This window comes from Psilocybe cubensis, chromosome 10 (assembly GCF_017499595.1).
Source record: "Psilocybe cubensis strain MGC-MH-2018 chromosome 10, whole genome shotgun sequence".
NCBI classification, from domain to species: domain Eukaryota; kingdom Fungi; phylum Basidiomycota; class Agaricomycetes; order Agaricales; family Agrocybaceae; genus Psilocybe; species Psilocybe cubensis.
The window spans coordinates 1,062,331-1,087,503 of NC_063008.1; the positions used below are offsets into that span (position 1 = coordinate 1,062,331).

Genomic DNA, 25,173 nt, shown 5'->3' on the forward strand with positions numbered 1-25,173 from the left:
GTTCTCTGCATTCAGGGGTTCAACGGACATTGATGCTGTTTGCCTTGACTGACAGATGATTTTGTAGCTGCGACGTGCGTATGCTTGTGAAATGATTGCTAAATTCCAGCGTGATAACGGTTTCACAAGACCTTCAGAAAACGATTTGGCTCTTTCCTCCACGACTTCGAAAAGAAATTCAAATTTTATTTAGAGTTATGTTCCCGAAGTTTTAGCGAAGGTGTTGTTTGACCACCTTCGCTAAAACCTCGGATTTTTAAACCCGGGCGCTAGGTGATATTTAATTAACTTTCCCCGCATTTTGTGCCAATTGCCTACCCTCCACGGACACTCACTTGCCCCCACATTCTCCTCCATAATGTCTACTTCTGTAAATCAAGACAAGCAGAATCCAAATGATCTCCCTGTGACTGCGATTCCTGTCACTCCTGATGTCCGCGTTTCTGGCACTCCCGTGCCACCACCACCTAAGAAGACCAATGCGTTCGGCTATCCTATTCCAGCACCTCAGATATTTCACCCTGCGGCGGCGACGGCAACGCACTTTTTTATCAGCGACAAGCAGTGGGACGAGATTTTAAAGCATGGTGAATTTGACGACATTATCGTTGGAAGTGGATTTTGCGCACTGGCGTATGTTACCGAGGCACTGGAAAGGGATCCGTATAGAAAAATTCTAATTCTTGAGCGTGGAGGTCAGAGACTTTGAAATGATTGTAATATGATTATAACTCACACATATCCTAAAGGCTTCTGGCTGGCGGATCACTATCAGGTATTAAGCGAAGTTGCAGTTCACAGGAGCAGTTCTGACACTGAATTTCTCAGAATTTACCACTCCCGTATAGAGTCATTTTGGGCGAGTCGACTGTTTCATTTCCGTGGCAATTATCTTCAAAGACCTATCAATCCGAGCTAAAGTGCACACGGCAAATTCTGTACCTTGTTCCAAGATACTGATTTTCTTCGATGAGCTAGGTTGGTGGCCGGCTTCACACCGTTCTTCGGGGGGAGGTCGCCATTCTGGTAAGACTTTGAATCATTTTAAGGGGTTAAAAATGGATTCTGAGGTGATATTGGTCAAGGTCTGGATGGTGCCCCGAGCCCACAAGGAATTATATGAGGGGTTGGCCCGAGTCGATGCTCAAGACTACCGAGGAACCCATATTTTGGGAGAAAGCCAGACGTTTGCTCCATGTTACGCGTGCAGACAAAATACAGGACGGCGTCTTTTCCACTCTTCAAACAAAAATTGATCACATACTTCAGAAAAACATATCCCAAATTCTTTCATCTCGAAGCGCTGAGCCGGCTCCTTTGGCAGTCGGTAGGAGGACACCGACTTCCAGGCTCCTGTTCAACAAATTCGCTGTTCAAGGCCCACTTCTTACCCTTCATAATAAGCAAAATCAGCTGGCAAACACAGGCAAGGGCAGTCCACTTCTTATCGCTACAGATGTCACCGTCGAACGCTTCTTCGCCGATGAGGAAAACAACAACGCGGTCAAGGTCCTGAAGACTTCTCGAGGAAATCTATGCTTCCCTAAAGGTAAAACGAACATCATCCTCGCAAACAGCGCTATACCAGCGGCTACGGTCATCTTGAACTCTTTGGAATCGATGAAAGCTCGAGCAGGTCATCGCTTAAGCGGCCAGATCCTAGGCCAAACCATTGCGCGTTTCCCAATTGATCAAGAACGTTTCCCGGACCTCGGACGCTGCACCAAGGGAGATGCTTGCGACGGCGATTGTGGCTATAACTTGCAGATGACTGCAAACTACATCGCTGGAATGGACGATGCAACACAGCTTCAGTATCACATTCAGGTATCCGCCATCTATTCTCCTCATCCAAAATGGGATATCGTAGACGCTGCGCGGGAGAGCACAGATTATGCTGCATCTGTTACACCAGAGCAGCTAGAAGGTTCCGAAGACCATCTCATTCTTGGTAAGGGTGTGTCTCAAATGTTCAATAATGCTTATTGAGTAACATGCAGTTTGCACGAGCTTGGGCGAATATAACGAACAGAATCCGGAGGCATGGGTGAAATACAACCCGCAGGACAGAAATCCAATTACTAACGTCAAGGTCCAAGCCACGATGGATCCCAAGACGAAATCTCTGCAGAAAGTCATGGATCAAGCAACGTAAGTAATGATCGACTGAAATGCTTACCGTTGGCTTATCTCCTATGTCTCATCTACAGTTTCGACGCAATCGCTGTTATGGCGGGTCCGCAATCTCGAGAGCTTGAGTATTGGCATCACGAAGGTGGATGGAGTAATGTCAAACCCACTCCAGAAGAGGTCTGCATGCCTGGGCTTATTCACGACGCCTCGACGTTGTATATGGGACCTGAGTCGGATCCTCACGCCGCTATTGACCAAAACTACGCGGTCTATGGCTGCAAGAATGTTTATGTAACTGGTGCCGCCATTTTCCCTTCTGCTGGTATGTTACACGGCTCCATGGTGAAGGGTGAGACTGACGCCACTTTAAGGATCGTGGAATCCAACCTATACCATGGTTGCATTTGCCCAAGATCTCGCAAGAAAAATTGTCCCAGTTTCAACGAGGTAGCGGCAGTGACCTGGTAAAACGAGTACATTTCTAATAGTGTACTATCTTCCAAGATTTTTAGGCATCTAAGTTTCAACAAAATATACTCACATTCGCAGTCGCGTCGTGCTCATTTCGAATATCATGATATAGCTCTAACATGGTATATGCGTATTGGAACTCAGTATGGCGCAATTTACTTCCTCACAAGCTTCATAATGACTTTCAAACTAGGGTCCGAAGAACCTCGATACAATATTCCTTATGTGCCGTGATGTTATTTCGCTCGAAGCCATTGTTTGTATTTATCAACTGATACGCTCGGGATTCCATCAAGTTTAACCACACTATGGTCTCCTATTACGGTACGTTGAATTTAACAGGATAGTCATCGCCCATAGTGAAGGTACTTCTGGAACAGGAATCATTGGTGAGTCTTCTTATCCATATCCTGTCGACTACCCTCTCATCAGCATTCCCTCGACAATCGAAAATGAGTAGACTCGGGACAGACTGCATGATAATCTGCTACAAAATCGTGCTCCTGTGTCTCTGGGACAATGAACTGTATTGACAAAATATGAGGATCAGCCCGCTGAGCACTGCGCGTGTACCTCAGCGCATTAGTTGACTTCAACAATGCATCGGCAGAGACACCTGAGGGAGGCATGACGAAAAAGTGACAAATCCGCATTTTTACTGGTGCAAGTGCTCCTTATCTTCTAGAGCGTTTTCTAAAGGCTTGCAGAGGCTGAGACGGTCTAAATAAAAGCCACAATTCGTATCATTGCTTTCAAGGATGGCAGCAAAATGGATTACTGATCGTACGTCAAGCTCCGAAAAGCTGATCATTGAATTAGGATTGCCTCAAACAGTTAAGTACTTGACGATTAATGTATCCTGTCCCGGGCAATGAGTTGAAAGGATATCTGGGGTTCAAGACGAGGACCTAGTCCGAGAAACTATAGCTAGTATAACCCGCAACACTAACCAAAAAGGTTCAATAATATCTATGCAGTTGACACACCATATGTACCATACTCCCGAAGATCTGGAACCGAGATTAAAGGAATCAGCATTCATACGAGGGCTCAAGCGCTCAGGAGCTGTTCAATTGTGAATATCAACGACATTTACTTATATATATATAATTGCTATTCTCTTCTGCCTACCTCGACATTATCATCGCGAAACCCAACTATGGTCGAGATCTCGCTGCAAATGCCTAGCCCCACCGCTATTCAGGGACTCTCTAGCCCGACCTTTAAGGCTCCTCCGTTCAGGGAGTCTTTTTTTACAGTTCCAGAGTTATACGATTGGCATTCCGTGCACAGCAAGGACCATCCATATTTCGTATACTTTGACGAAACTACGCAGACAAATATCACAATACGCTGGTCCGACGCGGTGAGAGCCGTCCACTTCATTGCAAACCATGTAATGCGGATCGTCGGTGAACAAGAACATGGAGCTGCAAAGCCTTTGATTGGATTGTACTCTTCTGCAGGTTAGACGATATAGTCGTACATGACGTGCAGAAGTATTCACTTACCATTTGTGCTCAGATACCTTAACGTATATCCTTTCATTTGTCGGGATACTGCGAGCGGGATACCCAGTCTTTCTCATCTCAAAACGTTTAGCACCAGCTGCACTTGAACATCTGGTTACTAAGAGCGGAGTCAAGCACGTCTTTGTTGCCGAGCACGATAAGATCCTGAGCAATAATATTCAGGATATTCAATCCAAACTTTGCGCCAGAATCGGCGTGTCCCATATTCCATTTTGGCTCGATACGCTCTCTCCAGAATTTGTTGTACAGAAACCTCCAATGGGTCAATACAATCCTGAGGATATATGCCTTGTCCTTCACTCATCCGGTTGGTCCATACGATCTGAATCAGGTATAATGTTTTAGTACTGATGATATATTCGCATGCAAAGGTTCAACGGCTCTACCTCAGTTGAACGTATGGACTCACAAGATGTTACACCTTGCCGTATGGCAATTATGTATGGACTCAGCATCACTAGTCGCATTCTGGTAGCCATTGTATTCTTACTGATTCGGGCATCAGGGTACGGCGAACGAGACGTATGTGGCCAGATTATGTCCACACCGTCTATTCCAACGGCTGGGGCATCAGTTGTGATGGAATCCATTTACCCAGTGAGCAAGATTGAGCAAGAAGTTTTAGTACGCCCCGTCTAATATAGAGATACACAGGCCGCCTCTGGTTTGGTCCTCTCTGGCTTGAAACCGTCTTCCCCTCCAACCTCTATTGACGCTGAAAATGTCTGGAAGAGTATGGTTTCCACACAATCGACATTTGGTTTTGTTTTACAGTCATTTTTGGGAGTGAGCGACATTTTGTTTGATATCTTTGTGACGTTTTACTTGCTCACTACTGTGACAGCTTTGGTCGGAGGACCCTGAGAAGGTGAAAGTGTTGGCTAAATTAGAAGGAGTGGTAAGATACTGTACACCTTTCGGGGAGTGCACGTCACTGAGATCATATCTTTCTAGATGTTTGCTGGGGGACCTCTGGCGTGGGAGGTTGGGGATTTTCTCGCGAGAAATGGCGTAGAGATCTTCTCGATCTTCGGCTCGTGAGTCACGGGGCCCTCGATGGTTTATTCCTATATATTGATACACGGAACATGTAGGTCTGAGGCCGGAATGGTGTGCCGAGCATTCCCTAGTAGGACTCTCTTTGTCATCATGCTGAGAGATGCTAACGTCAATATCTAGGCAAGAAGGGTTTAGACTGGGAGTATTTCGCCTTGAATTACGTCTTAGACCCCGTATTCCGATCCCAGCCTGACGAAAAAATGGTTGAGCTGGTTCTTAAGGTTCGTTAGGTCATACAAGTTCGTTGATGTTCTGATCTATTCGGCTAGAGATGCCAAACACATACACCCACAAAAACAAACACGGAAGTAAATGGCGTTCCTGCGTGTGCGACCGGTGATTTATTGGAACCCCACCCAAAAAATCAAGGTCTCTGGAGATATGTGTGTCGCATTTCAGATCGGGAGACTATAGGACCCGGAGGAGCAAAGGTCCGTCATTCATCTTGATCGTTACAGTCTATTCTCCCTAGAGATCTGATTGAATGTAATCGTTTACTCGCAGGTCAATGTAGTGGCGTTGGGTATGCGCTTAATCTATCTATCAGTGTTAATGAGGAATTTAATGGAAATTCTAACACGGTACTCAAGCCCGGATCTTGATGGCGAACCCCCTCGTCGCTGGCGCTGTCATATTCAGCACATCAGACACATCTAGTACCGGAATCAACTGTGGAACAATTATTGAGCCTGTCGGGACATACACTGACCTCAGTGGCTCGGATGGTATTAACCGATATTTAGAACTTGTTTGGTATGTCTTTCCCCATTGGATAAATGTTGTCACCTCATTCCCTTGTATTTGCATAGGCCCTCCTTCGAAAAGTGCAATAGCATTTCCACAGATGCGGCGAGATTAACGCGCGAGGTAAATGAGAAGAGTTCATTTTGACAATCCGATGGCAACTAATATGGACTTGATCAATATTCACAGAAGATAATCATAGCCTCAAGCACGAAACCATTCATATATGGTGAGAAGGGGATGCCTCGTCGAAAGGATGTCCTGTCCATGTACCAGGACGAGATAAGTAGTCTGCAATTTTGAAACTTGTTGGTGGAAGGTGGTCAAACCAACATGTGTATTGTTTAACGCGACCGTCGCAAATGTCAAGTTCTGAATCAATTAGAGAATCTGAAGAATATAAATGACGTTGACAATTGACTGTAAAAATATGAAGGACACTCACCTTGTCTTTCAATCGACTTTGAATTGTTTCCACGTACACGACCCATGGCACATATATGCGCCTGTGTAACAATTGACTGAACACACTTTGATAGTGTTGGCAGTAAGACTGGGTACAATACAAGCGCAAGAAGCTTATCAACCGGCGAAAGCACACCATAGAGATCAAATCGACCAGCTTAATGGTAGCCCTGTACATCTGCATGGGAAAATTAGTGGGGCGTCCCTATGGAAAGTGGGACTGTCAAACCTCGAAAGCCTTTGCCAAAAACACCCCGGGCGGACATGCTGGCCATTTGCTGTATGATACATGTGCACGTTGCGCTCAATGACATATTTTTTCCGCTCTAGCCTCCCGGTCAGTTTTTGTCTGTTTTTGTAACGTGTCTTTATTCAACATTTTGAATGCGCGGACGCAGAACCGAAGACGACATACCCATTTAGGGCGAGTAACTGGGAGTCACTGAGCAGAGGCCGTTGTGAGATGTGAGTGGTATCTGAGATCTTCCAAACTAACTGAGACCTAATACAAGCCTATGGTTCCAGCGATACCAGAAAGATGTGGCTTCAAAGCGTAGATCAAGGAGCGCTGGTGCCTACAGCGCCATATGTTGTCTTTGGTGCCTGCCCTAAGTCCCGTTTACGTCCGCTCGCTCATGTTGACGAATTGAAAGTCCGACCCGGCACGTCACGCTGCTGTTGAGGTTCCCGGTCCCTGACCCGCCGCCGACGTTCCTCCCAATTCCTCCCCTCGTCTCAACGACCAGCAGCAGTTTGCCGGTTTCGTGCTCGCCACCAACCACCCTTTATTTCCACGATACCTCCATCTCTTTCTAGCGGCGGACTAACACGCTGTTGGTTTCGAGCTTAGTTTTCACGAGCTTGGGAGCCTTCAAGCTTCAACTCTCCTGAGTCATTATGCCGTGAGGTTTTGGCGGTGCTTACTTCGCTCGAAGCCATTAGAGATATCAACTGATACATTCGGGACTTCCTCAAGTTTCGAAATTGCCCACCTTTCGTTCATTTCTACGCACGGCACGAATCATTCCATGGGAAAAACAAACCGCATTGCGGTTTGTTAAGCGTTAACAGGATAGTCATTGGTGATTATGAAGGTACTTCTGGAACGGGAATCACTGGTGAGTCTTCTCAATATCCGCTCCGCACTCTAGAGTAATAAGATAGATATAGTTGTATCCTACCGACTACCCTCTTGTCAACGATCCCTCGACTTTATTAACGCCATCCACTCAACGTTCTGGATACCAAACGGAAGTAGATCAACGCTCGACTTTGTGGCGCCCTGTATCAAATACAGTCTCTCTCCTATCCTGCTCGATGCTACGCAACTTCTTCAACCTTGAGCTCCTCGCACAGACACTGAAACAGGTTCAGACATTGTCGGTCAACGTAGCCGTATCGATTTTTATATTCGCCACCTCCTTGAAGGTTCGCAGTTTTCATCTCAACGCCGCAAGTCATATTAATTGACGATTCTTACGATTAAGGTGATTCCAATGCACCTTGAACCTTCCCCTTCTTCATGGTGGCTACAATTTACAATGCATTTGTCTACCTTATTGGGCTTCTCGCTCAGGCCCCCTCTAGCTCCCTCCGTCAGCGCAATGAAAACGGGTTTCAGGCTGCTTTTCTAATACCGGCGCATGTTTCTTGTCATCTAAATGATACCATTAAGTCGGCTTTATCTCTTGGCTCTGGTTCTCATTCTTTCTTAGACCCCTGTCCTTCGAAAGGGATGGATCTACGTCGTTAAGTTTAGATCACGTTGCACCTAGACTTTCCTGTCGGATCGGCATTATATCTTGGAACTCTCATGCGTACATCAACACGTTTATTTTATCTCTCTCGATAAGCCTCCCCTTGCCAGCTTTTCAAGAATTTTTACCTCGACGTCGCGCCAGCACAGCCACACAACACATGATTTCCACATTTGGCTTGGACATACACTCATCCATTTTGGGATATCCTATTTTCCCTTCTTACTTCCACTTTTGCCATTCCCCTTGTGCAGATGTCAAACATGAGTTCACGACTTTTAGAAAAGAAACGCTCCAATATATAAGCTGCCGGTCATGTCGACTCGCCGCCTTTGTTTCTAAAGCGGAATACCATTTATCGCTCATAACGAAGAAGGCGGATTTCGCACCGTGGACTCTCGGGGTACTTGATTCCCTTCAGTGAGTCAGGATAAACGAATTCCTTGTTCTCTGGGTTCTTAATCCAGAAGACCTGTCAAGCCCGAAATGCCCACTTTTTCTGTCTTTTCGTTCTTACGAGGTGGCTCTGCCTTGCCTCCAGCGACTCCATCCTGTCGTCGCCATACCCCGTAGCTGACCTCTGGCCAGGGATACGTAGAAAACTATGGCAGTAGCATTAGTCACTTTGTCGTTTATATGCGCAGGTCTGCTCGCGGTGTTCGTCCCAGTCAAGAGGGTTCGCACAAGTATACCTCATCTCGCAATCATTGTATGGCTCCTTGGGCACAATCTCATTCATGCGATTAACGCAGCCGTGTGGGCTGGAAATGTTGATATACACGTTCCAATATGGTGCGATATAGGTAAGTAATACGTTGGATCTATGCGGAGCACGAACACAGCTAATCAACATCCGGCAGTTACGAAGGTTCTCTTGGGCATCAAGGTCGCATTGCCTGGCGCGTTGGTGTGCATAGCATGTCAACTGGAGCTTTCTTCGTCGCAGAGGACAATCCTGAAGGATAGAAGAGTTTTACGAAACCGTATGATTTTTGAACTATTTCTTTGCTATGTTCTTCCTACATTATATATGCTATTGCGTGAGTGCTTTCTACCCTTTCTTCTCCCTGTTTCTAACTGATGGCTCTACCCTAGACCTCGTCATCCAAGATCGCAGGTTTGATCTTGTCAGAGACTATGGATGCTCAGCCTCTTCCCATCCTTCAACTTTCGCTTTTCTAATAACTTGGCTTCCACCTCTCGTTATATGTAGCATAGCCCTTATCATATCTGGTGAGTTCCGCCTCATTTGTGCAAATGTATGTTTTCTGACCCTAAGTACAGGTGTATCCATTCACAATTCTGGCCGCGTCGTCGGAATGAGTTTATCAAAGCATCTAGAAACGCGCTCGACGATGACTGCCTCGCAATTTAATCGCCAGCTTATCATCTGCATGACCATGGCCGGATCTCTTGTTCTGCTCAACCTATCAACCCTGTTTTCTATACACTCCTTCGAACCATGGACGTCCTGGAGTTCAGTCCACGCTTTCATGACGAAGATTGAAATCATCAAAAATTCATCGGACGTCAAGACGGTTCAGTTTTTGTGGTGGTCGATGTTCGCGATATCTGTTCTCTACATCATTCTGCTGTTTGCCATTGCTGAGGATGGACGTGATCTCTACCGGTGGGTTAGGGAGCAGGCCACTCGCAAACGCAAGTTCCCTCGTCGCCTCGAGCTACCTCTCTAGTAAGTCCTACCATTCCATAGCTGTGTTATTATATACTTATACTTCGACACCAAGCCTCAAGAGAAAGCCATCTCTTCCTGCGCCCGAGATGATTTCACGCTCTCCATCTTTGACCAAATCTCATATGCGGCCTCTTACCATCGAACTCAAATCGGGCTGGGAGGATGACCTATTGGATGACAAGAAATCCAAGCGCAGAGGACCTCGAGAAGACGTGAAACCTCCATCGTTTTCCTCGAGGCCATCCGAGGGCGTTTTCCATGACGTGGAAGCTCAAAGTCTTTCAGAAGATAAGCCAAGACCCGATTCCCCTTTAATTTGTGCTAGTCCAACGATGAGTTGTCGTTCGATCTCAGAAGACGACCAAATGTTCATGGAATCGACGATATCGTATCTCAGCTCTCCCACGGCAAAGACGCTCGGTATTCTCCCTCCTCTGCAAATCCCACCTCCCGCGAAAGCCCCTCCCCCACCATTGGCAATAGAGATTCCGCAGAGAGCTGTCACGCCTCCGCCTGCGCTTAAGCCGAAGTCCATTCTCAAGGCACCCCGATCCCCACCTTCCAAACCGGTGCCGACGGACATCGACGAACCTATCAACTCAGTCTTCGACGCGGCCTGGCCTGTTCCTCCCCTCTCTCCTGTCCCTACGATGGCCTTCTCCACGAAGCGCGCCCCCCGCCCGCGTTCTCGGTCACACTCGCCTGCTTCTGCTGCGCAGGAAGTTGGGTATCCTTTATGTCAAACATCAACTCCTCCTCACAGAAGAGCCCGCCCCTTTGAAGGTTCGAGCATCTCGTCCGTTGACTCGGAAATCATCCCATCACCCCTATCACCAACTTCAAGGAAGGCAGCGCACAGACAAACAGGAGTATATGGGCTGCGTAAAGTCTGGAGCAAGGAACGCCTTGGTCAGGGTTCTCCGGCCTCTCAAGCTATCCATATGACTGTTGTAAAGGAGATCGCATAAACTTGTGTCAGCATACCTTCCCCATGTTTCACCGTGCTAGGATACTTAGACTCTTTCCGCTCTGACGACCTCTTATGATGCGAATGGATTCTTCGCCGTTCAACCCCCTTCGCCTCTTCACACTCCCTTACCTTTTAACTTTAAACCCACACCCCCTACTTCCCTCTCCGATGTATTTATCATTCCTGTGTTTGTCGCCTTAGGCTTCGTGTAGCATAGATACCACTTTGTAGCTTAACCTTTGTTCGATAGCATGCATTTATATGCGATTTATGTTCGATTTACCAAGTTCCCGACACAGCTTTCAGAACACTGCCAGTGGGGCAAAGAAGCACGTAAGCGCGAGCGCTGATTGGCTCACCTTGCACTCGGGAATAACCGGCGCTCTCGAGCACTGCCACCTTGCGAGTATCGTTCAGATTTTCACCACTTTCCTTCACATTCTTACACACCCTTCATCAAGTCATCAATCACAGGACGGACAGATTGCTATGCTATACTCCACTTCACAGTCTTCACAGTTGTTTCTCATGGATGTCTTTCACGGTTGACATTACGCGATGCCCGACAATTTTCACGGGTTTTTGACGACAATACCTATATTCGATTTGGAACTGTCGCTGTTTGCATCTATCGATCATCACTTTCGCAAGCAAACTGCCTGAGACGCTGCTGACTTCCATTGGCATGCATTGCCTTGTGGATGACTTGAGTTTTGTCACTGGATGTCATCAAGTCTGCAGTTATGGGTGATTTTTCACTGTTGAATGTCTATTCTCCATCATGTTCTAATCAATCCATTAGGAAAGTTCCATCTAGGCTATGGTCATCATCTTAGAATAGCTTGCTCACTATGTTAAAAAGCACGACTTCAAGTTGTCATTCTCCATTGCGACAACCTCTATTCGAATGTCTCGATTTCCATACGAATTGTGGCTACTCATCATCTCTTATCTACTCGACCATGAAATATGGAATCTGTGTACTGTGAATAAGAGTATCCGTAACATTGCTATGAGCAGGCTTTACGAAAAAGTTGCCGTATCTATGAAGGATGTAGATGTAAAGAAATATCGTCATCAATTTTTACGGCTCAGGTGCGACTATTGATTCTTCAGTTCATTTCCAGAATAACAAGGATTATGTAGTGAAGACGGCATAGCGCCACACGTACGCTACCTTTCGTTTGATCCCTACGCGCGATCCTACTTCCCTCCAGCAATTCAAACTTCGCGAAGAACTGTGCTTATCAAGAAACTGTTCTCGAACCTCCTGAATAGAGACGATGTTGATATCATTCATGCCATTGATAGATTCATCAATCTCCGGCATATTGAAATCCAATATCAATCTGTTCGGCCAATACCACTTACAAAATGTGGACCCCTTATCCGTGCGAGTCTTTTGTCGCATTCCACTCGCCTACAAACACTTAAATTTTCCTTTCCATTCGAATCTTTGATGACCTTCATACCATCGGATCTGTACCTTCCTCTTCTAACATCATTTTCAGTCACCTTATTTACGCTAACAGGCAACTTATCGGATGTAAACGAACATTTCGCATACACCGCCACCAAAGTATTGGTGCCCTTCATCAATCGACACCGTTTATCACTAAGTATATTGGTGCTAACCCTGGCGCCGCTGCCGCCAACATGGGATATGTATTCATTGAGCTTGGATACAACATTTAACCTCTTCCCACTCCTTATATCTCTCGACCACATCCCTAACCTTCGGTATTTGACGATAGCCCTTTCGTCTTTTACATCAATCGACTCTACTTATCACTTTTTGGAGATGCATTCCTCTACTTTGAGACGGCTGAAGATCGATATGACACATATGGAGCTCACTACAACGCATGGAGTTCTGGATCAATTTAAAGTCTCGTTACCGCTGCTCGAAGAGATTGTAGTCCAATACTACTATGATACGAAGTCCTTGACAACCTCCCCGTACCAAGAACCAACCTTGGGCTTTATTCGACAACATTCCTCGACATTAACCTCCTTGAAATTGTTAAACAGCTTCCACACTGAAGCGCATTTTCACGCGACTCCTGGGATGCTTTCCATCTTGTCCTCACGCCTTGAGAACCTTTATGAGCTCGACTTGCTGGTACGTCGGCTCAAAAGACGGCATACAAGCCCGGAAGAGATTAACGAAGAATACGAGGCAAGTCGGCCATTTTGCCTGTGTCTGCCATTGAGTACTGACCTGATGTGTAGTTCTGCTCCGACATTCGTCATCACATATATCAGCATTGGAAACTCAGGCATCTAAAATTGGAGGTAAAGAGTGGCGGTCGCCGTACACGAACAAGGTACGGGAATGGGATAGTCGCTGTTGCAACAAGAATGCCTTTCCTGGAAACATTCAACGATATGCCGTTGGCAGAATATATGCGCGGAGCCAGACAGGCTGTGGATTTGATATTAGACATGGCGGTTGATTGTCAACCTGCATAGTTCAGACGATTCTCACATCGAATATATATATTAAATTGTTTTGCAGGTGTTACTTCACTCGTTTATTTTACTGGAGTTGAATGTGTTGCTTGAATAAATTGAAGGTCATGCACATGCCTGGAAGACCTTTTCCTCGGCGACCTATTGACAGGTAATATTGTTGCGTATCCTTGACGTCGTTTCTCATTGCTCGATCATAGCCTTGGAGGTTGCAACATCTATTAATAGGTCCTCCTTATGGATTATCCGTGGCCTGTGTAGTGCACAGTTGCCACAGCTGTCAACAAGCCGCGCATAGCTATCCTTGTACAGCTATGCTAGGTCCGTTTGCAACGTCAATGCTCGGACTGGTGCGACGGACGATAAGAAAGACCCCTCTATCCGAAAGTGTTGAAACTTTCTGTCGATCAACAACGCATACATGGGCAATCTTCCATACGAACTATGGCTGCATATCACCTCCTTTCTGAATGATGAGGAAGTGTGGATGATGCGATCTCTTAACAGGACTGTGCGTGGAATTGTTTTGGACAGGCATTTCCGGAAGGTCTGCTTATCAATGCTAGATGTATACTCCAGGGAATACCGCAGTCGATTTTCGCGGTTCAGGTGAGTTTCTTCGCCGTGCATTTATTTTGGTTCCAATAACTGATAATATTCAAGCAATAGTAATATATCGACACGTGTGCGCGAGCTACACGTTTGCACCGTTGTGCCCGCTACCTCGAAAATTGCAAAGCCGGCATCGTCTCGAGAGAAGATACTTTCATTCCTCAGTCAATCATGGCGTAATATTGTAAAGAGCGACAGGGACGCGGTTTCTGAAACCCTTCAGACCTTCACGGAACTCAGACACGTGGTGCTGAAATTTGACTTGATTCAAGCGATGGATCTCTCGAAGACCACGCGCCTTTTGCAGAACTGCTTGCTTCCTTCAACAAATCATCTAAATTCTCTCGAAATGTCGTTTCCTATCGAATTGATTGGGAAAACTATACCACCGGCTCTCTTATTGCCTCATCTCAAATCTTTTACTGTGACTTTATTCACTCATAGGAGCGCTGCAGAAGCTGAGAGACTCTTCACCACGACGGCTACGACAACACTGGTGCCATTCATTAACCGGCATCGCTTTACTTTGACCACTTTAAACCTATGGCTCTATCCCTTGGCCCCCTCTTTATATACGCTTCGACCAGTAACACCTACAAATTTCAATCTCTCGCCATTGTTTACATCACTAGGACATTTCCCGCACTTGGAAATATTGTCAATCAGCATTTCGGCATCTACAACCTTGGGATATATTTCTCGCCTGCTCAAATGCACCTCACTACTTTAATACACCTAAGCGTCATCATTGGTGATTCAAAAACGACATCGACTCGAGGACTTTTAGACCAATTCGATGTGCCGATGCCAAAGCTTGAGGACTTTCTTCTTCGATGTCAGTACGACACCTCTGCACTTGCATCTTCTTCATACCAAAAATCCACCTTGCAATCTACCCATCAGCAAGTGTCTTCGTTGGTCTCCATGAAACTGCGCAACGTCTTGCATAACAGAGAAGACTTTCTCACCATTTTCGATCCAGCTGTGTCTTATCACAAACTTAAATATTTGCACATGTCACTTCAGATTCTTACTCCGGATATGTTGGACATTTTTGCTCTTCACTTGCACAATCTTCACGGGCTTTACATCCTTGTCAGGTTTCTCAAATGTCGTCACAAAGGAAATTTGATCATCAATGAACAGGAAGAGAACGAAGTGAGTCGATGATGATTTGCCTTTGGCTGATCAAATGATTAACGAAGTTTGATTTTAGTTCTGTACCATAATAAAGCGGCATGACTACAGCAGCTGGAGTCTCAAGCATCTGATATTGATAGTGGGAGATGACTCACGGACCAACTATATCTCTAACGGGGAGGCAGCTGTTGCAGAGGTCATGTCTTTGGAAACATTTAACGGCATGCCATGGGCAAGGTTTATTAAGTATGCACGACGAGATGCAGTACCGCAGTATAACTATACAGTGCCCTGGCTAATATAATAGATAATTCAGCACATTCCAGAATTTTTGTGAACCCCACCCTAGCAATGCATCACCAACATACATCGTCCCATCACAATTTGCACGCTTGGCATGTTCTCTGCTGTCAGTGACATGAGTCCCAGCAGCTGCCGGACTTTGAGCCCATTTCCCTCAATTTTTTACACATACTAATTACCTGCCCCGTCAATCTGTGATGTGGTGGAGGGAGGGGTGTGCGCGTGATCCAAAGCTTGATCTAAAAACGACTCTTTTATTGTTGTATTGTCGACGTGCCAGTGTAGCCTTGCTCCAACATTCGTCTTCACAACTATTGGCAGCATTAGATACTTTCAAAATACTGTATTATCATTGCTGGCAACATTCAACATTATGGACAAACTGTAGATTTGTGTTCTCGAACATGGCCGTTGAATATAGCCTGAAATGATGTAACACTGCATCTGCCAGGTGTGACTGCGTTTATTTGTTTTCCTGGAGATCAACACATCGTTTGACAGATTAAAGGTAGACCCTGCGACGACCAGATAAGTTTCGAACATTATTTTGCAGTAACCGTTCCTCGGCACGCTCAAGACTTGTAATATACAAACGAATATCCTTGGTGTCTGTCTGTGCGTGGGTCTGTGTGGGTATCGAGCTACCTTTCCAGTCCTCAAGTCATTGCCTTCAAGTTGATGTTGCAAGTGATCTAAAAATACTAGGCTCCTCTTTATCAATTTGTTCACAGCCTATGTAGAGTACGACGGTTGAAGCACCTGTCAAACCTCCATGTACAGTTGTACAAGGTATACCTGCAACATCAATCCACGGACTATATCATGGACTGGTGCCACAGCCCATCTATCCGCAACAACGTTGCAATATTCCGCCATCCACACCTACATGGTCAACCTTCCATACGAACTATGGCTCCATGTCAGTTTCTATCTGACTGAGGAGGAAATATGGGAGATACGAAATCTTAACAGGATTCTACGTAGCATTGCTTTTGATAGATGCGGTTTCAAAATATCTGTATCGATGCAAGATATATACTCTAGAAAATACCGCCATCGGTTTTCGCTGTTGAGGTGAGTGTCTCTGCCACGTATTCAAATTTGTTCCATGGATTGATTATACACCACCGAAAGACCAAGAGCGCCATGCGTGTACGAGCTAGAGGTTCTCAGTGTTGCCCCTAAAATCGCAAAAACGGCGTCATCTCGAGAGAACGTACTTTCCATCCTCGGTAAATCCTGCCGAAATCTAGTGAAGAGCGACAGGGACGCGGTATCCAATACCCTTTTGACCTTCACTGAAGTCAGACATGCAGTGTTGGAATTTGACTTCTTTCAGGAAATATCTTTCAGCAAACTCGTGCGCCTTTTGCAAAACTGCTTACTTCCTTCAGCAAATTGTCTAAAGTCGCTCGAGATATCATATCCTATGGATTTCATCGCGCAAACTCTATCAACGACTCTTTTTTTCCCTCACCTGGAATCGTTTACTGTGACATTGTTCACTCATTACAAAGCTGTCCTAGCTGAGAGACTTAGGATCTTCAATACGACGGCTGCACCGGCACTAGTGTCATTCATTAATCGACATCGACTGACGTTGACCACTTTGAAGATGTGGTTTCTACCCTTCCGCAAGTCAACGGGTAACTTTGGAAGGTCAATTTCTACAAATTTCAAACTGTCGCGGCTGTTTGCCTTACTAGAGCACATCCCAAAACTGAACACGCTGTCAATCAGCATTGCAGGATCTACCAATGTGGAATGTATCTTTCGCTTTTTCGAGATGCATTTGACAACTCTCGCAAATCTGACCATTGTTATGGATCGTATAATCCCCAATTCAACACAAGGATTTTTTCAGTTTGAACTATCCTTTCCCAAGCTCGAAGATTATCAAAGATCCACCCCGGAATGTGAACTCCAAAAAGTGTCTTCCCTGGTATCCATCGAGCTACGCAACTCCATGCACACTGAAGAAGAATTTCTCACCATCTTCAATCCGGCAGTGTCTTATCACAAACTCAAAGACTTGCGGATATCACTCAAGATTCTTACTCTGGACATATTGGATATTTTTTCTCTTCACCTTCCCAACCTTCACAGCCTTGAGCTCGATGTTGAATTTCTTAGATCTCGGTTCAAAGGATATGCGACGATCGATGAACGGGAAGAAAACGAAGTGAGCTTGGATCCTTTGTTTTTCTCTGATAAAATGATTGATGATGGTTGATTTAGTTTTGCACAGGCATAAAACAGCGCGACTATAGCCGCTGGAGTCTCAAACATATGATATTGATAGTAGGAGATGAACCACGGGGAAGTTATATCTCTAACGGGACAGCAGCTGTCGCTGAGGTTATGTCTTCTTTGGAAACATTTAACGACATGCCATGGGAAAGGTTTATTCAGCATGCAAGACAAGTTGCAGTTCCACAATACCACTATGTAACAAGATGGGTAATGTAACAGCAGATTTCAATTAAACTGCGCTACAGAAAGTCCCAGAATTCGACCAGTGAAATTTATTATTGAAACGAAGCGGTTGACATTCAGTAATCGACCCGAAGAGCATGGGAGGCTGAGACTAAAGCTGGACAAGCAAGGTGCTCAAGACACAAATAACACATCTTCCTGCGCCTTTACTGAGTGACGGCCGGGACATTTGGCCAGCAAAAATGAAAATAAAGCCGATTGGTACCGTCCAAATTGTAACACAAAGAGTTTGTATCTTTGTCTGATGGAGGCGTTCCAATGTTTACTGTCATATTCCGCTGGGAGATTCAAATATTTCTAAACTTTTCTCAATTGTTCAACACATATTCACTCTATTAGCTTTAAAATTGGCACGCCTCCAGTACGGAATATTACCTTTTTAAATATCAAATCCAAGTACATATCTCAAGCGGTTGAAGCAGAGGAGCGTTTCAGCGACAACAAGTTCCCCAAATCAGAGAAATTCAAATCCTTTCGCCGCACGTAGTCATAGTGGCGATTCAAGGACAGACAGCAAACCATCAGAATAATTAGTTATGACGTCGATGATCTAAAAATAATTCTTCTATTGTTTTTTTTGAAGCGCGTGATGGTGATCTGATTACATAGGCGTGGGAACCATCCTCGATGCGGCCAAAAGACAATAAGGAGGGCTGGACGACATTCAATAAGAACAATAGCTATGGCTGGACAGAGCATTCCCCTCCTTTCTTCGACCTACTATGACTGGATAACGCACATTCGAATCTCAGAGGATGTCCTACGCGAAGAGGCCCATAACTTGACTTAAAAGCGAATCTAGGAGGATGGTCATGGAGCTCTGGGCGTTTTAGAGTTGAAAGGGACGGGTACGGGCATATGGTGCGTTAGATAGGCAACATTTACTTGTTCTACTCTCAAGGGCTTTCTTGAAACAGGCTTTGGAAGCTTTGCCACTTGAATTGGGTTTCAAGCTAATTCGTTATCTTCCATCGACTGGGCCTCTTCACCATACTATCTACCGAAAATCAATTCATTTCCACCACCTATTTCTCTCAATGTCATTTCATCTGTTATCATAGCATACTTTTGCGATGCGCCTTTTGGATTTGGCCTTGTTCTCATTCCAGAAACCGCAACTTCCCCAGGACTAGAATTCACTTCACGTGATGATATCCACACTAGCTGGACATCCGCATTTGGGCGTTCCTTTGTGATACCCCGCTTCATACACCGTGTTCCTATGATTCGCGCCGCCGAACGACACATTCTCCCACCATCGCGCTCCGTCCGTGCTATTTCGGCCCCCTTGCTTGACATCGTGACGCTATGGAACAAAGCAACGTCCGAAAAGGGATGTCGCTTTTGCTTATGTGAGATGGCTCTTTTGGGTGAAGGGACAAGGTCACATCCATACTGGGACAAGAAAATGTGAAGCTTCGAAGGGACTCTCAGGACAAGGAACAACCCAAACGCGTACAGGGAGGGATGTCGAGAGCAATTGCTCTTATACTGGACGAGGTGTCATTTTTTATCACCGCCTCCAGTTGATCTACCTTCGTGTACTCGAACGTTGTCGTCTCGGGCGCCCCTCCGCACACACTCCCCGACAGCGATACCACCCCATCTGTAGATCAGTATGACTTACCCAAACGGCATCTTTTCCGCCTTCGCCTTTATTGGCTTCCTCATGTGCAGCATTCCCCTCCCATGGCATCTAGAAGGTACACACTCTTCTTCAATCTACTTTCGACGATCACATTACTTATATCCATCGTTTTATTAGCCTGGAACACAGGAACCTGTCTGTACATGGTGTGGACTGGTCTGTCTTGCCTCAACCAGTTTGTCAACTCCGTCGTATGGAATGACAACGCAATCAATTGGTCTCCAACTTGGTGTGATATCTGTAAGTCCTCGAGGATTTTGTTTATCTTCGAATTGCTTATCACTGTGTATTGTAGCATCGCGGTTCATCGTCGGCAGCGCCGTCGCCATTCCCGCAGCATCGTTGTGCATCAATCGTCGCTTGTATCACATCTCTTCAGTGAGGTCTGTGACTATCTCTAAGGCTGAGAAACGCCGCGACGTCATGGTCGATCTTTCCATCGGCCTCGGTATCCCTCTGGTAGAGATGATTCTCCGTATGTTGTTTTACCTGTTCTCTATCGATTTGTTTCTAATCGACTCTACAGAATATATCGTTCAGGGTCATCGATTCAATATCTACGAAAACGTTGGTTGCTACCCCTTCACATACAACACTTGGCCTGCCTACGTTCTTGTCTACTGCCCACCCATTGTGATTGGCATCATTTCCGGTATCTATGCCATCCTCAGCATCATTCAATTCAACAAAAGCCGATCCCAGTTCAACGACCTTCTCTCTGGCCACAGCAACCTGACCTCCAGCCGATACGTTCGTCTGATGTGTCTCGCCGGTGTCGAAGTTCTTTGCACTGTCCCCATCGGTGTATATGCTCTTTCTCTCAACATCAGAACTGGCATCCAACCATGGATCAGCTGGGCCGACACTCACTACGCCTTCTCTCGCGTCGATCAATTTCCCGCTGTCCTCTGGCGCTCTACCTCGGTCGGCGAGTCCTCGCTCGAGCTCTCTCGCTGGCTCGTCGTCGTCTGTGCTATCGTCTTCTTCGCCTTCTTTGGATTCGCCGACGAGGCTAAGAAGAACTACCGCTCCTACATGCAGTCTGTCGCCAAGCGCGTCGGTATCTCCACCGGCTCATTTGGCAGCAGCAGCGGCGCTTTCAGCTCGACCGGCTCGAAATCGAAAGTCATGGGTTCCAATGGCAAAGTCCGCCCTGTGCTCCCTACTTTTGTCCACCAGGACTTCCTCCGCCGCCACGACTCGATCGACTCATTCACAGACGTCTCATCAGCCTCGCTGCGCGACGTCAGCGGCCACCTCAACGAGAAGGGCGACCCGGAGAAACAGGAGGAATTCAACCCTACCCTTTCCTATAGCGGCCTCACTCTCTCTGATGTCGGCGGAACACTCAACGACTGCTCCGCACCACCCTACTCTCCCGCTCCTTCTCTAGGCGCATCGTCCTCTGCATCCTCATTGACTGTGCCTGAGCCCGCACGCACTCGCTCCAATTCCAACGCCTCCACACCGTCTTCGCAGGTGCCCATCCTCTCAGATTCAAAATCAAAATCGAATACACCAGATATCGTCTGAGATGGATTCATGTGCCCTGCTTTATTCGTTCTTTCATACCCCACTGTATCATTATTAGTTAACTCTCAACACCCACTGTAGCTATAGCGTCTTATCTTTCTCTCTCTTTTTCTTGGTTATTCTCCTCGCATTGAAAACCCTACTCCATATTTACAGGCTCGTTCGCATTTTAGTAATAGCGAGGTTCATAGATGTACACTCTTATAGAAGAGTTTACACCCACAAAATCAAACCACAGTTTAACCATCTATGTTTTGGCGTGAACATCATTAAGCCTTGGAACAATTGGATTAAAATAGACTTGGCCATTGACTGTTCTATTGTTGGTCGTTGAACTTTGTGGGTGACCCAGTTGTTTGGAGAGGCGGTATGGGTGCCATTATACCATTGTGCGATAGCCATTTGCTGGAAGTTGAAAGATTCGGATTTTCCTGATTTGTGTACTGCTTGGTACCGTCTTCCATGTTTGTATCCCGGGTCACACTACACTTTGACCTACATCGCTATTGTAGTGCCACTTTCAGTCCTGATAGCATAATAGGCCAGCTTCGATACACATATTCAGATGGAAAGGTATACTATTTTCTTCCAATCCTTGCGTAGGTATTATTGTGTTGTTTCCATGTTCATAAGAGGAAATTGAATCCCAACAGAACTTGCAGAGTGGCGAGTCAAGCACGGAAAGGGTCGAGTGCCCACAACCACTCGATCATTCTCCAATCACCTTCTCTATGATCTAAATCCAATTGTCATGTATATTATATTATTCCAGGATGCTCGATTATGAATGTGCCATTCCATTTTAATTGTTGGATGGTTCGTAGAACGTTCGAGGACGTGCTATCCATAGCTGAGTACATTCGAGTCATGGACAGAGGTGGAAATGTGTCTGACTCGTACAAGAATTTTGTGACAATTCAACAGAGGAAATTTGAAGTACAATCAATGGTTTAAATTTGTGATAATATGACGATTTTTAATGATACAATTTGAATAATTTAATCAGCCTCAGAGGTCGGAACGATGTGTGAGATGAGAGGCAGAAGAAGCATGGGAGAAATCGAGTCGCCCACAAGAACCAATAAGAACGAATGTGGTATAGTGCTTAGGCACGTATTTGAAGAATAATTAAAGATGCAGATGGTATCTGAGTTGAAGACTTCGTGATTATTGATAGCTGACCTTTCATGTACAACATAAGCGCCCATGATCAAGTAGTTCCATAGCGTAAATAAACGTACCGAGTTACAGAGACTATATTTGCGGCTCTATGCGACTGTGCAGAAGCCAGCGAAGCCAATTCGAGTGTCGGCGCTCGTCAACTCTTTCATCGAGTCGTCTGATTTGTTCCTGTCCACGGTCGGTATGGTAAACGGTGGGGAGGTATATTCTTTGAATACGTCCATTTCACGGGAGGTAAAAGCTGATTTGAGATTAAATTTTAGATTGGTTTACAGGAAGGTTTGCAGGAAATGAGGGGAAATTACAGCATATGTCGATTGAGATTATACCGTTCAAATAGCTCATCCTTTTCCCGATGTGGGTTTTGGACAGGCCTATGCGACAGGATAGCAATTCTGGCGCTAATTGTTTCATCGAGCGGTTATTTCGATGACTGGTTAGAGCAGAGTGGCGACCAACAATCCGATATGGGTGGTTTACCCTTCACGTCTACCTGTCTTAGCCGCCGGACAAAAAACACATACAGGTATTTGGAATGCAGGGCCAATGTCGGTATGCGTTGCAAGTGCCGCTGCCCAAGAACTAGTTCTCTGGAGAGCTGGGCCTTCATTACGTTGTTCCGAACGATGCCCATGCTTGACATTCAAGTTAAAGCCAACTGGGTTAGCCTCAGGCAGGCTCCCCAGACCTAGTCGAGCAGAGGAACGGCATTTATCATGAAGTTTTCCGTCGTGATCGTGATCATGTCGCCAAAAATATGTCTTATATTACAAAATATTTACAAGTACATTCAAAGGTCTGGATAATAAGAACGAATGAGGGATCCTACTGACTGGAATGAACGAAAGACAACACGGTCTCATGTGGAGGTTGACAGTTGTTAAGTTACAGGGTTTTCTTGAATGCTGAAGTAAATAGAGACGAAATATTCTATTATGCTCTATTCGATGAATAAATCGTCAGCATCAAAGTATTTCATCCTTAACTCGAGGCAGCTCTCACCCTGTGAAAGAGTTCCAGAGTATGACATAGTAATCGACTAGGCGATTACACAAAACCATGTTGGTCCACCTCCACTAGCTTTTATTCGGACCTCGTAGTCGGCAAAAGCCTGCCCCTCTTCCTCATGATTGGTTGAGAATTGGGGGGATATATCAGAGGGTGAGAAGGAAGTGAATGTATCCATGTTGGAGAATTCGTAGATGTTCGAATTTATTTGAATGTAAGGTTGTGGGTATATTGAGTCTGTGAAGAAAAACAACACCACTTTATGAAGTTCATGAGTACAATTACTGCTTTTAAATTGATTTGCCGAGCTATTATAATTGTCCTGTCGTCGCGCAATCGAACCCGATACACTGTTTCCAAGCTAATTTTTGACTATTGTAATGAGTATTTCATTATATTTGAGGCCATAGTTTTATTATCGTCGTTTTTCCAAAGTAAGAAATGACCACAGCTATCTAATTGAGCAGAGAGTAGGCCCGTGCAAGGTCCAAGCGAGATGCACCAGGATTACATATGAGCTTTCCTAACACGGCTGAATCCTGGGATTTATCCCAGCTTTAATAACATTCCTACTAGGTAAGTTTAATTCCATAAACAGAACATAATCCGATCGCAAACGGACGCGCCAAGTACGCGCCGCAGGCTATTTGCTTTATCACGTGGTGGGAATTTCAGTTGGTTCACGATATGGACCAAGCCTAACTTCATCTTTATCCCTTCAACGTTCTTCAACGTCCAACGATCGAGAAACGCATGAATCTCCTTCAGTGTCTGCAGCTTTAGCTTGAAAAAAATTTACCATGATGTTTTTGAGCTTTATGAACGCTCTAGCCTGGTATTATCATCTGTTAAATATAAATATCTACGAATGTCACCGTCAAATTGATCACAAAGTTGTCTTCAACTCTGGCAACACTGACTATCATTCCCGAGTTACAGTTTTCTAAGAAAGTGTTACCCTGGAGAAAAGACTGCTGGATAATTGGATAACCTCACTCTGAGGTGCGACAGAAGTAAATGATTCCAGATCAATTTCATAAAGTTGTGTTACAGGTGATATATACACTACTGTACATAAGATTCTGTGGGTAATGCGGTATCGATGTGTTGGATATTGGTATTGATATAAGTCTGGTATGATGATAGAAGACGAAAAAAAAAAGATGAGAGAAACTGAGAGGATGTACGAAATGAGCGAAGTTGAGTGTGTTGGATGAAGGGACGCTAGTTGAATATAAAGCGATGCAGAAAGATAATGCGTTACTGATAGCTTGGTGAGAACAGACGTTTTATAACGCCTGGTAGGCTCGGCATCGCGTGTAAATGAGTGTAGAAGTCGTCCGCGTGAGAAGGGCAGAAGATGATGGATGATATGTTGCGCAGAGAGGAATGGCCGATGTCGTTGGTAAATGAACTTGAGAGAGGACATTTGACTGAGGGCGAATGATGGTGACAGGCGCAATGAGATGTGTGGAAAGTAGAGAGTAGCGGTAACGAGTGAGGGGAGGAAAGGTCGGAATGTGTAGACAGAGGGAGGGAGGGGAGTATGCGAGCTAATGCCAGCGAATAACTGAATGATAAATACGAGCGAAACCACCGGTTCTAGAAACGATAGAATGGAACATTATGAGCCCATAATCTTAGAGGAAATAAACACAGAAACTCACGAGATGATGGGAGGTATCGCAGGCAAAGGCGACCTTGCCTTGGTAGACGACTTAGGCAATGACGCAGAATCCAGCAAAGCCAACACGAGTGTCAGAGTTCACTAGATCCTCCATGCAGTCATCAGGCTCAGCTCTTTCATCTGAGTCTAAGAAGGATGGGCGGGACACCGACGCAGAGTCGTTCTGGTCTTGATGACCGGCGCCGGTCTCAAGAAACTCGAAGGTGAAGTTTGTGAATGAGTCCATTGTAGCGGGTAGTATAAAGGATGTCGCTTGATAACGAAG

The 25,173-nt window shown here is 45.5% G+C and overlaps 7 protein-coding genes across 7 annotated transcripts; 6 read left to right on the forward strand and 1 right to left on the reverse strand.

The window, feature by feature from the left end:
* Positions 1-358: 358 nt before the first annotated feature.
* JR316_0010628 (uncharacterized protein) lies at positions 359-2,601 on the forward strand (the record flags this gene model as incomplete). Its single annotated transcript, XM_047896294.1, has 7 exons — positions 359-695; positions 750-775; positions 829-920; positions 979-1,026; positions 1,086-1,957; positions 2,001-2,151; positions 2,211-2,601. The coding sequence occupies 7 exons, from the start codon at positions 359-361 to the stop codon at positions 2,599-2,601; spliced, it is 1,917 nt and encodes a 638-aa protein (XP_047744339.1).
* A 1,162-nt stretch (positions 2,602-3,763) lies between these two features.
* JR316_0010629 (Adenylate-forming reductase Nps10) lies at positions 3,764-5,000 on the forward strand (the record flags this gene model as incomplete). Its single annotated transcript, XM_047896295.1, has 4 exons — positions 3,764-4,070; positions 4,129-4,443; positions 4,642-4,760; positions 4,791-5,000. The coding sequence occupies 4 exons, from the start codon at positions 3,764-3,766 to the stop codon at positions 4,998-5,000; spliced, it is 951 nt and encodes a 316-aa protein (XP_047744340.1).
* Positions 5,001-8,765: 3,765 nt separating this feature from the next.
* JR316_0010630 (Pheromone B beta 1 receptor) lies at positions 8,766-10,825 on the forward strand (the record flags this gene model as incomplete). Its single annotated transcript, XM_047896296.1, has 7 exons — positions 8,766-8,964; positions 9,022-9,068; positions 9,108-9,201; positions 9,257-9,278; positions 9,375-9,394; positions 9,446-9,854; positions 9,910-10,825. 7 exons carry the CDS (start codon positions 8,766-8,768, stop codon positions 10,823-10,825), a joined length of 1,707 nt encoding a protein of 568 aa, XP_047744341.1.
* Positions 10,826-13,720: 2,895 nt separating this feature from the next.
* On the forward strand, positions 13,721-15,081 carry JR316_0010631 (uncharacterized protein; the record flags this gene model as incomplete). The annotated part of the gene is made up of 3 exons (XM_047896297.1): positions 13,721-13,908; positions 13,963-14,407; positions 14,578-15,081. The coding sequence occupies 3 exons, from the start codon at positions 13,721-13,723 to the stop codon at positions 15,079-15,081; spliced, it is 1,137 nt and encodes a 378-aa protein (XP_047744342.1).
* Positions 15,082-16,240: 1,159 nt separating this feature from the next.
* On the forward strand, positions 16,241-17,587 carry JR316_0010632 (uncharacterized protein; the record flags this gene model as incomplete). Its single annotated transcript, XM_047896298.1, has 2 exons — positions 16,241-16,428; positions 16,489-17,587. The coding sequence occupies 2 exons, from the start codon at positions 16,241-16,243 to the stop codon at positions 17,585-17,587; spliced, it is 1,287 nt and encodes a 428-aa protein (XP_047744343.1).
* A 1,932-nt stretch (positions 17,588-19,519) lies between these two features.
* On the forward strand, positions 19,520-21,031 carry JR316_0010633 (Pheromone B alpha 3 receptor; the record flags this gene model as incomplete). Its single annotated transcript, XM_047896299.1, has 4 exons — positions 19,520-19,553; positions 19,616-19,738; positions 19,794-19,973; positions 20,025-21,031. The coding sequence occupies 4 exons, from the start codon at positions 19,520-19,522 to the stop codon at positions 21,029-21,031; spliced, it is 1,344 nt and encodes a 447-aa protein (XP_047744344.1).
* Positions 21,032-24,286: 3,255 nt separating this feature from the next.
* On the reverse strand, positions 24,287-25,134 carry JR316_0010634 (uncharacterized protein; the record flags this gene model as incomplete). The annotated part of the gene is made up of 2 exons (XM_047896300.1): positions 24,287-24,352; positions 24,991-25,134. The coding sequence occupies 2 exons, from the start codon at positions 25,132-25,134 to the stop codon at positions 24,287-24,289; spliced, it is 210 nt and encodes a 69-aa protein (XP_047744345.1).
* Positions 25,135-25,173: the final 39 nt, after the last annotated feature.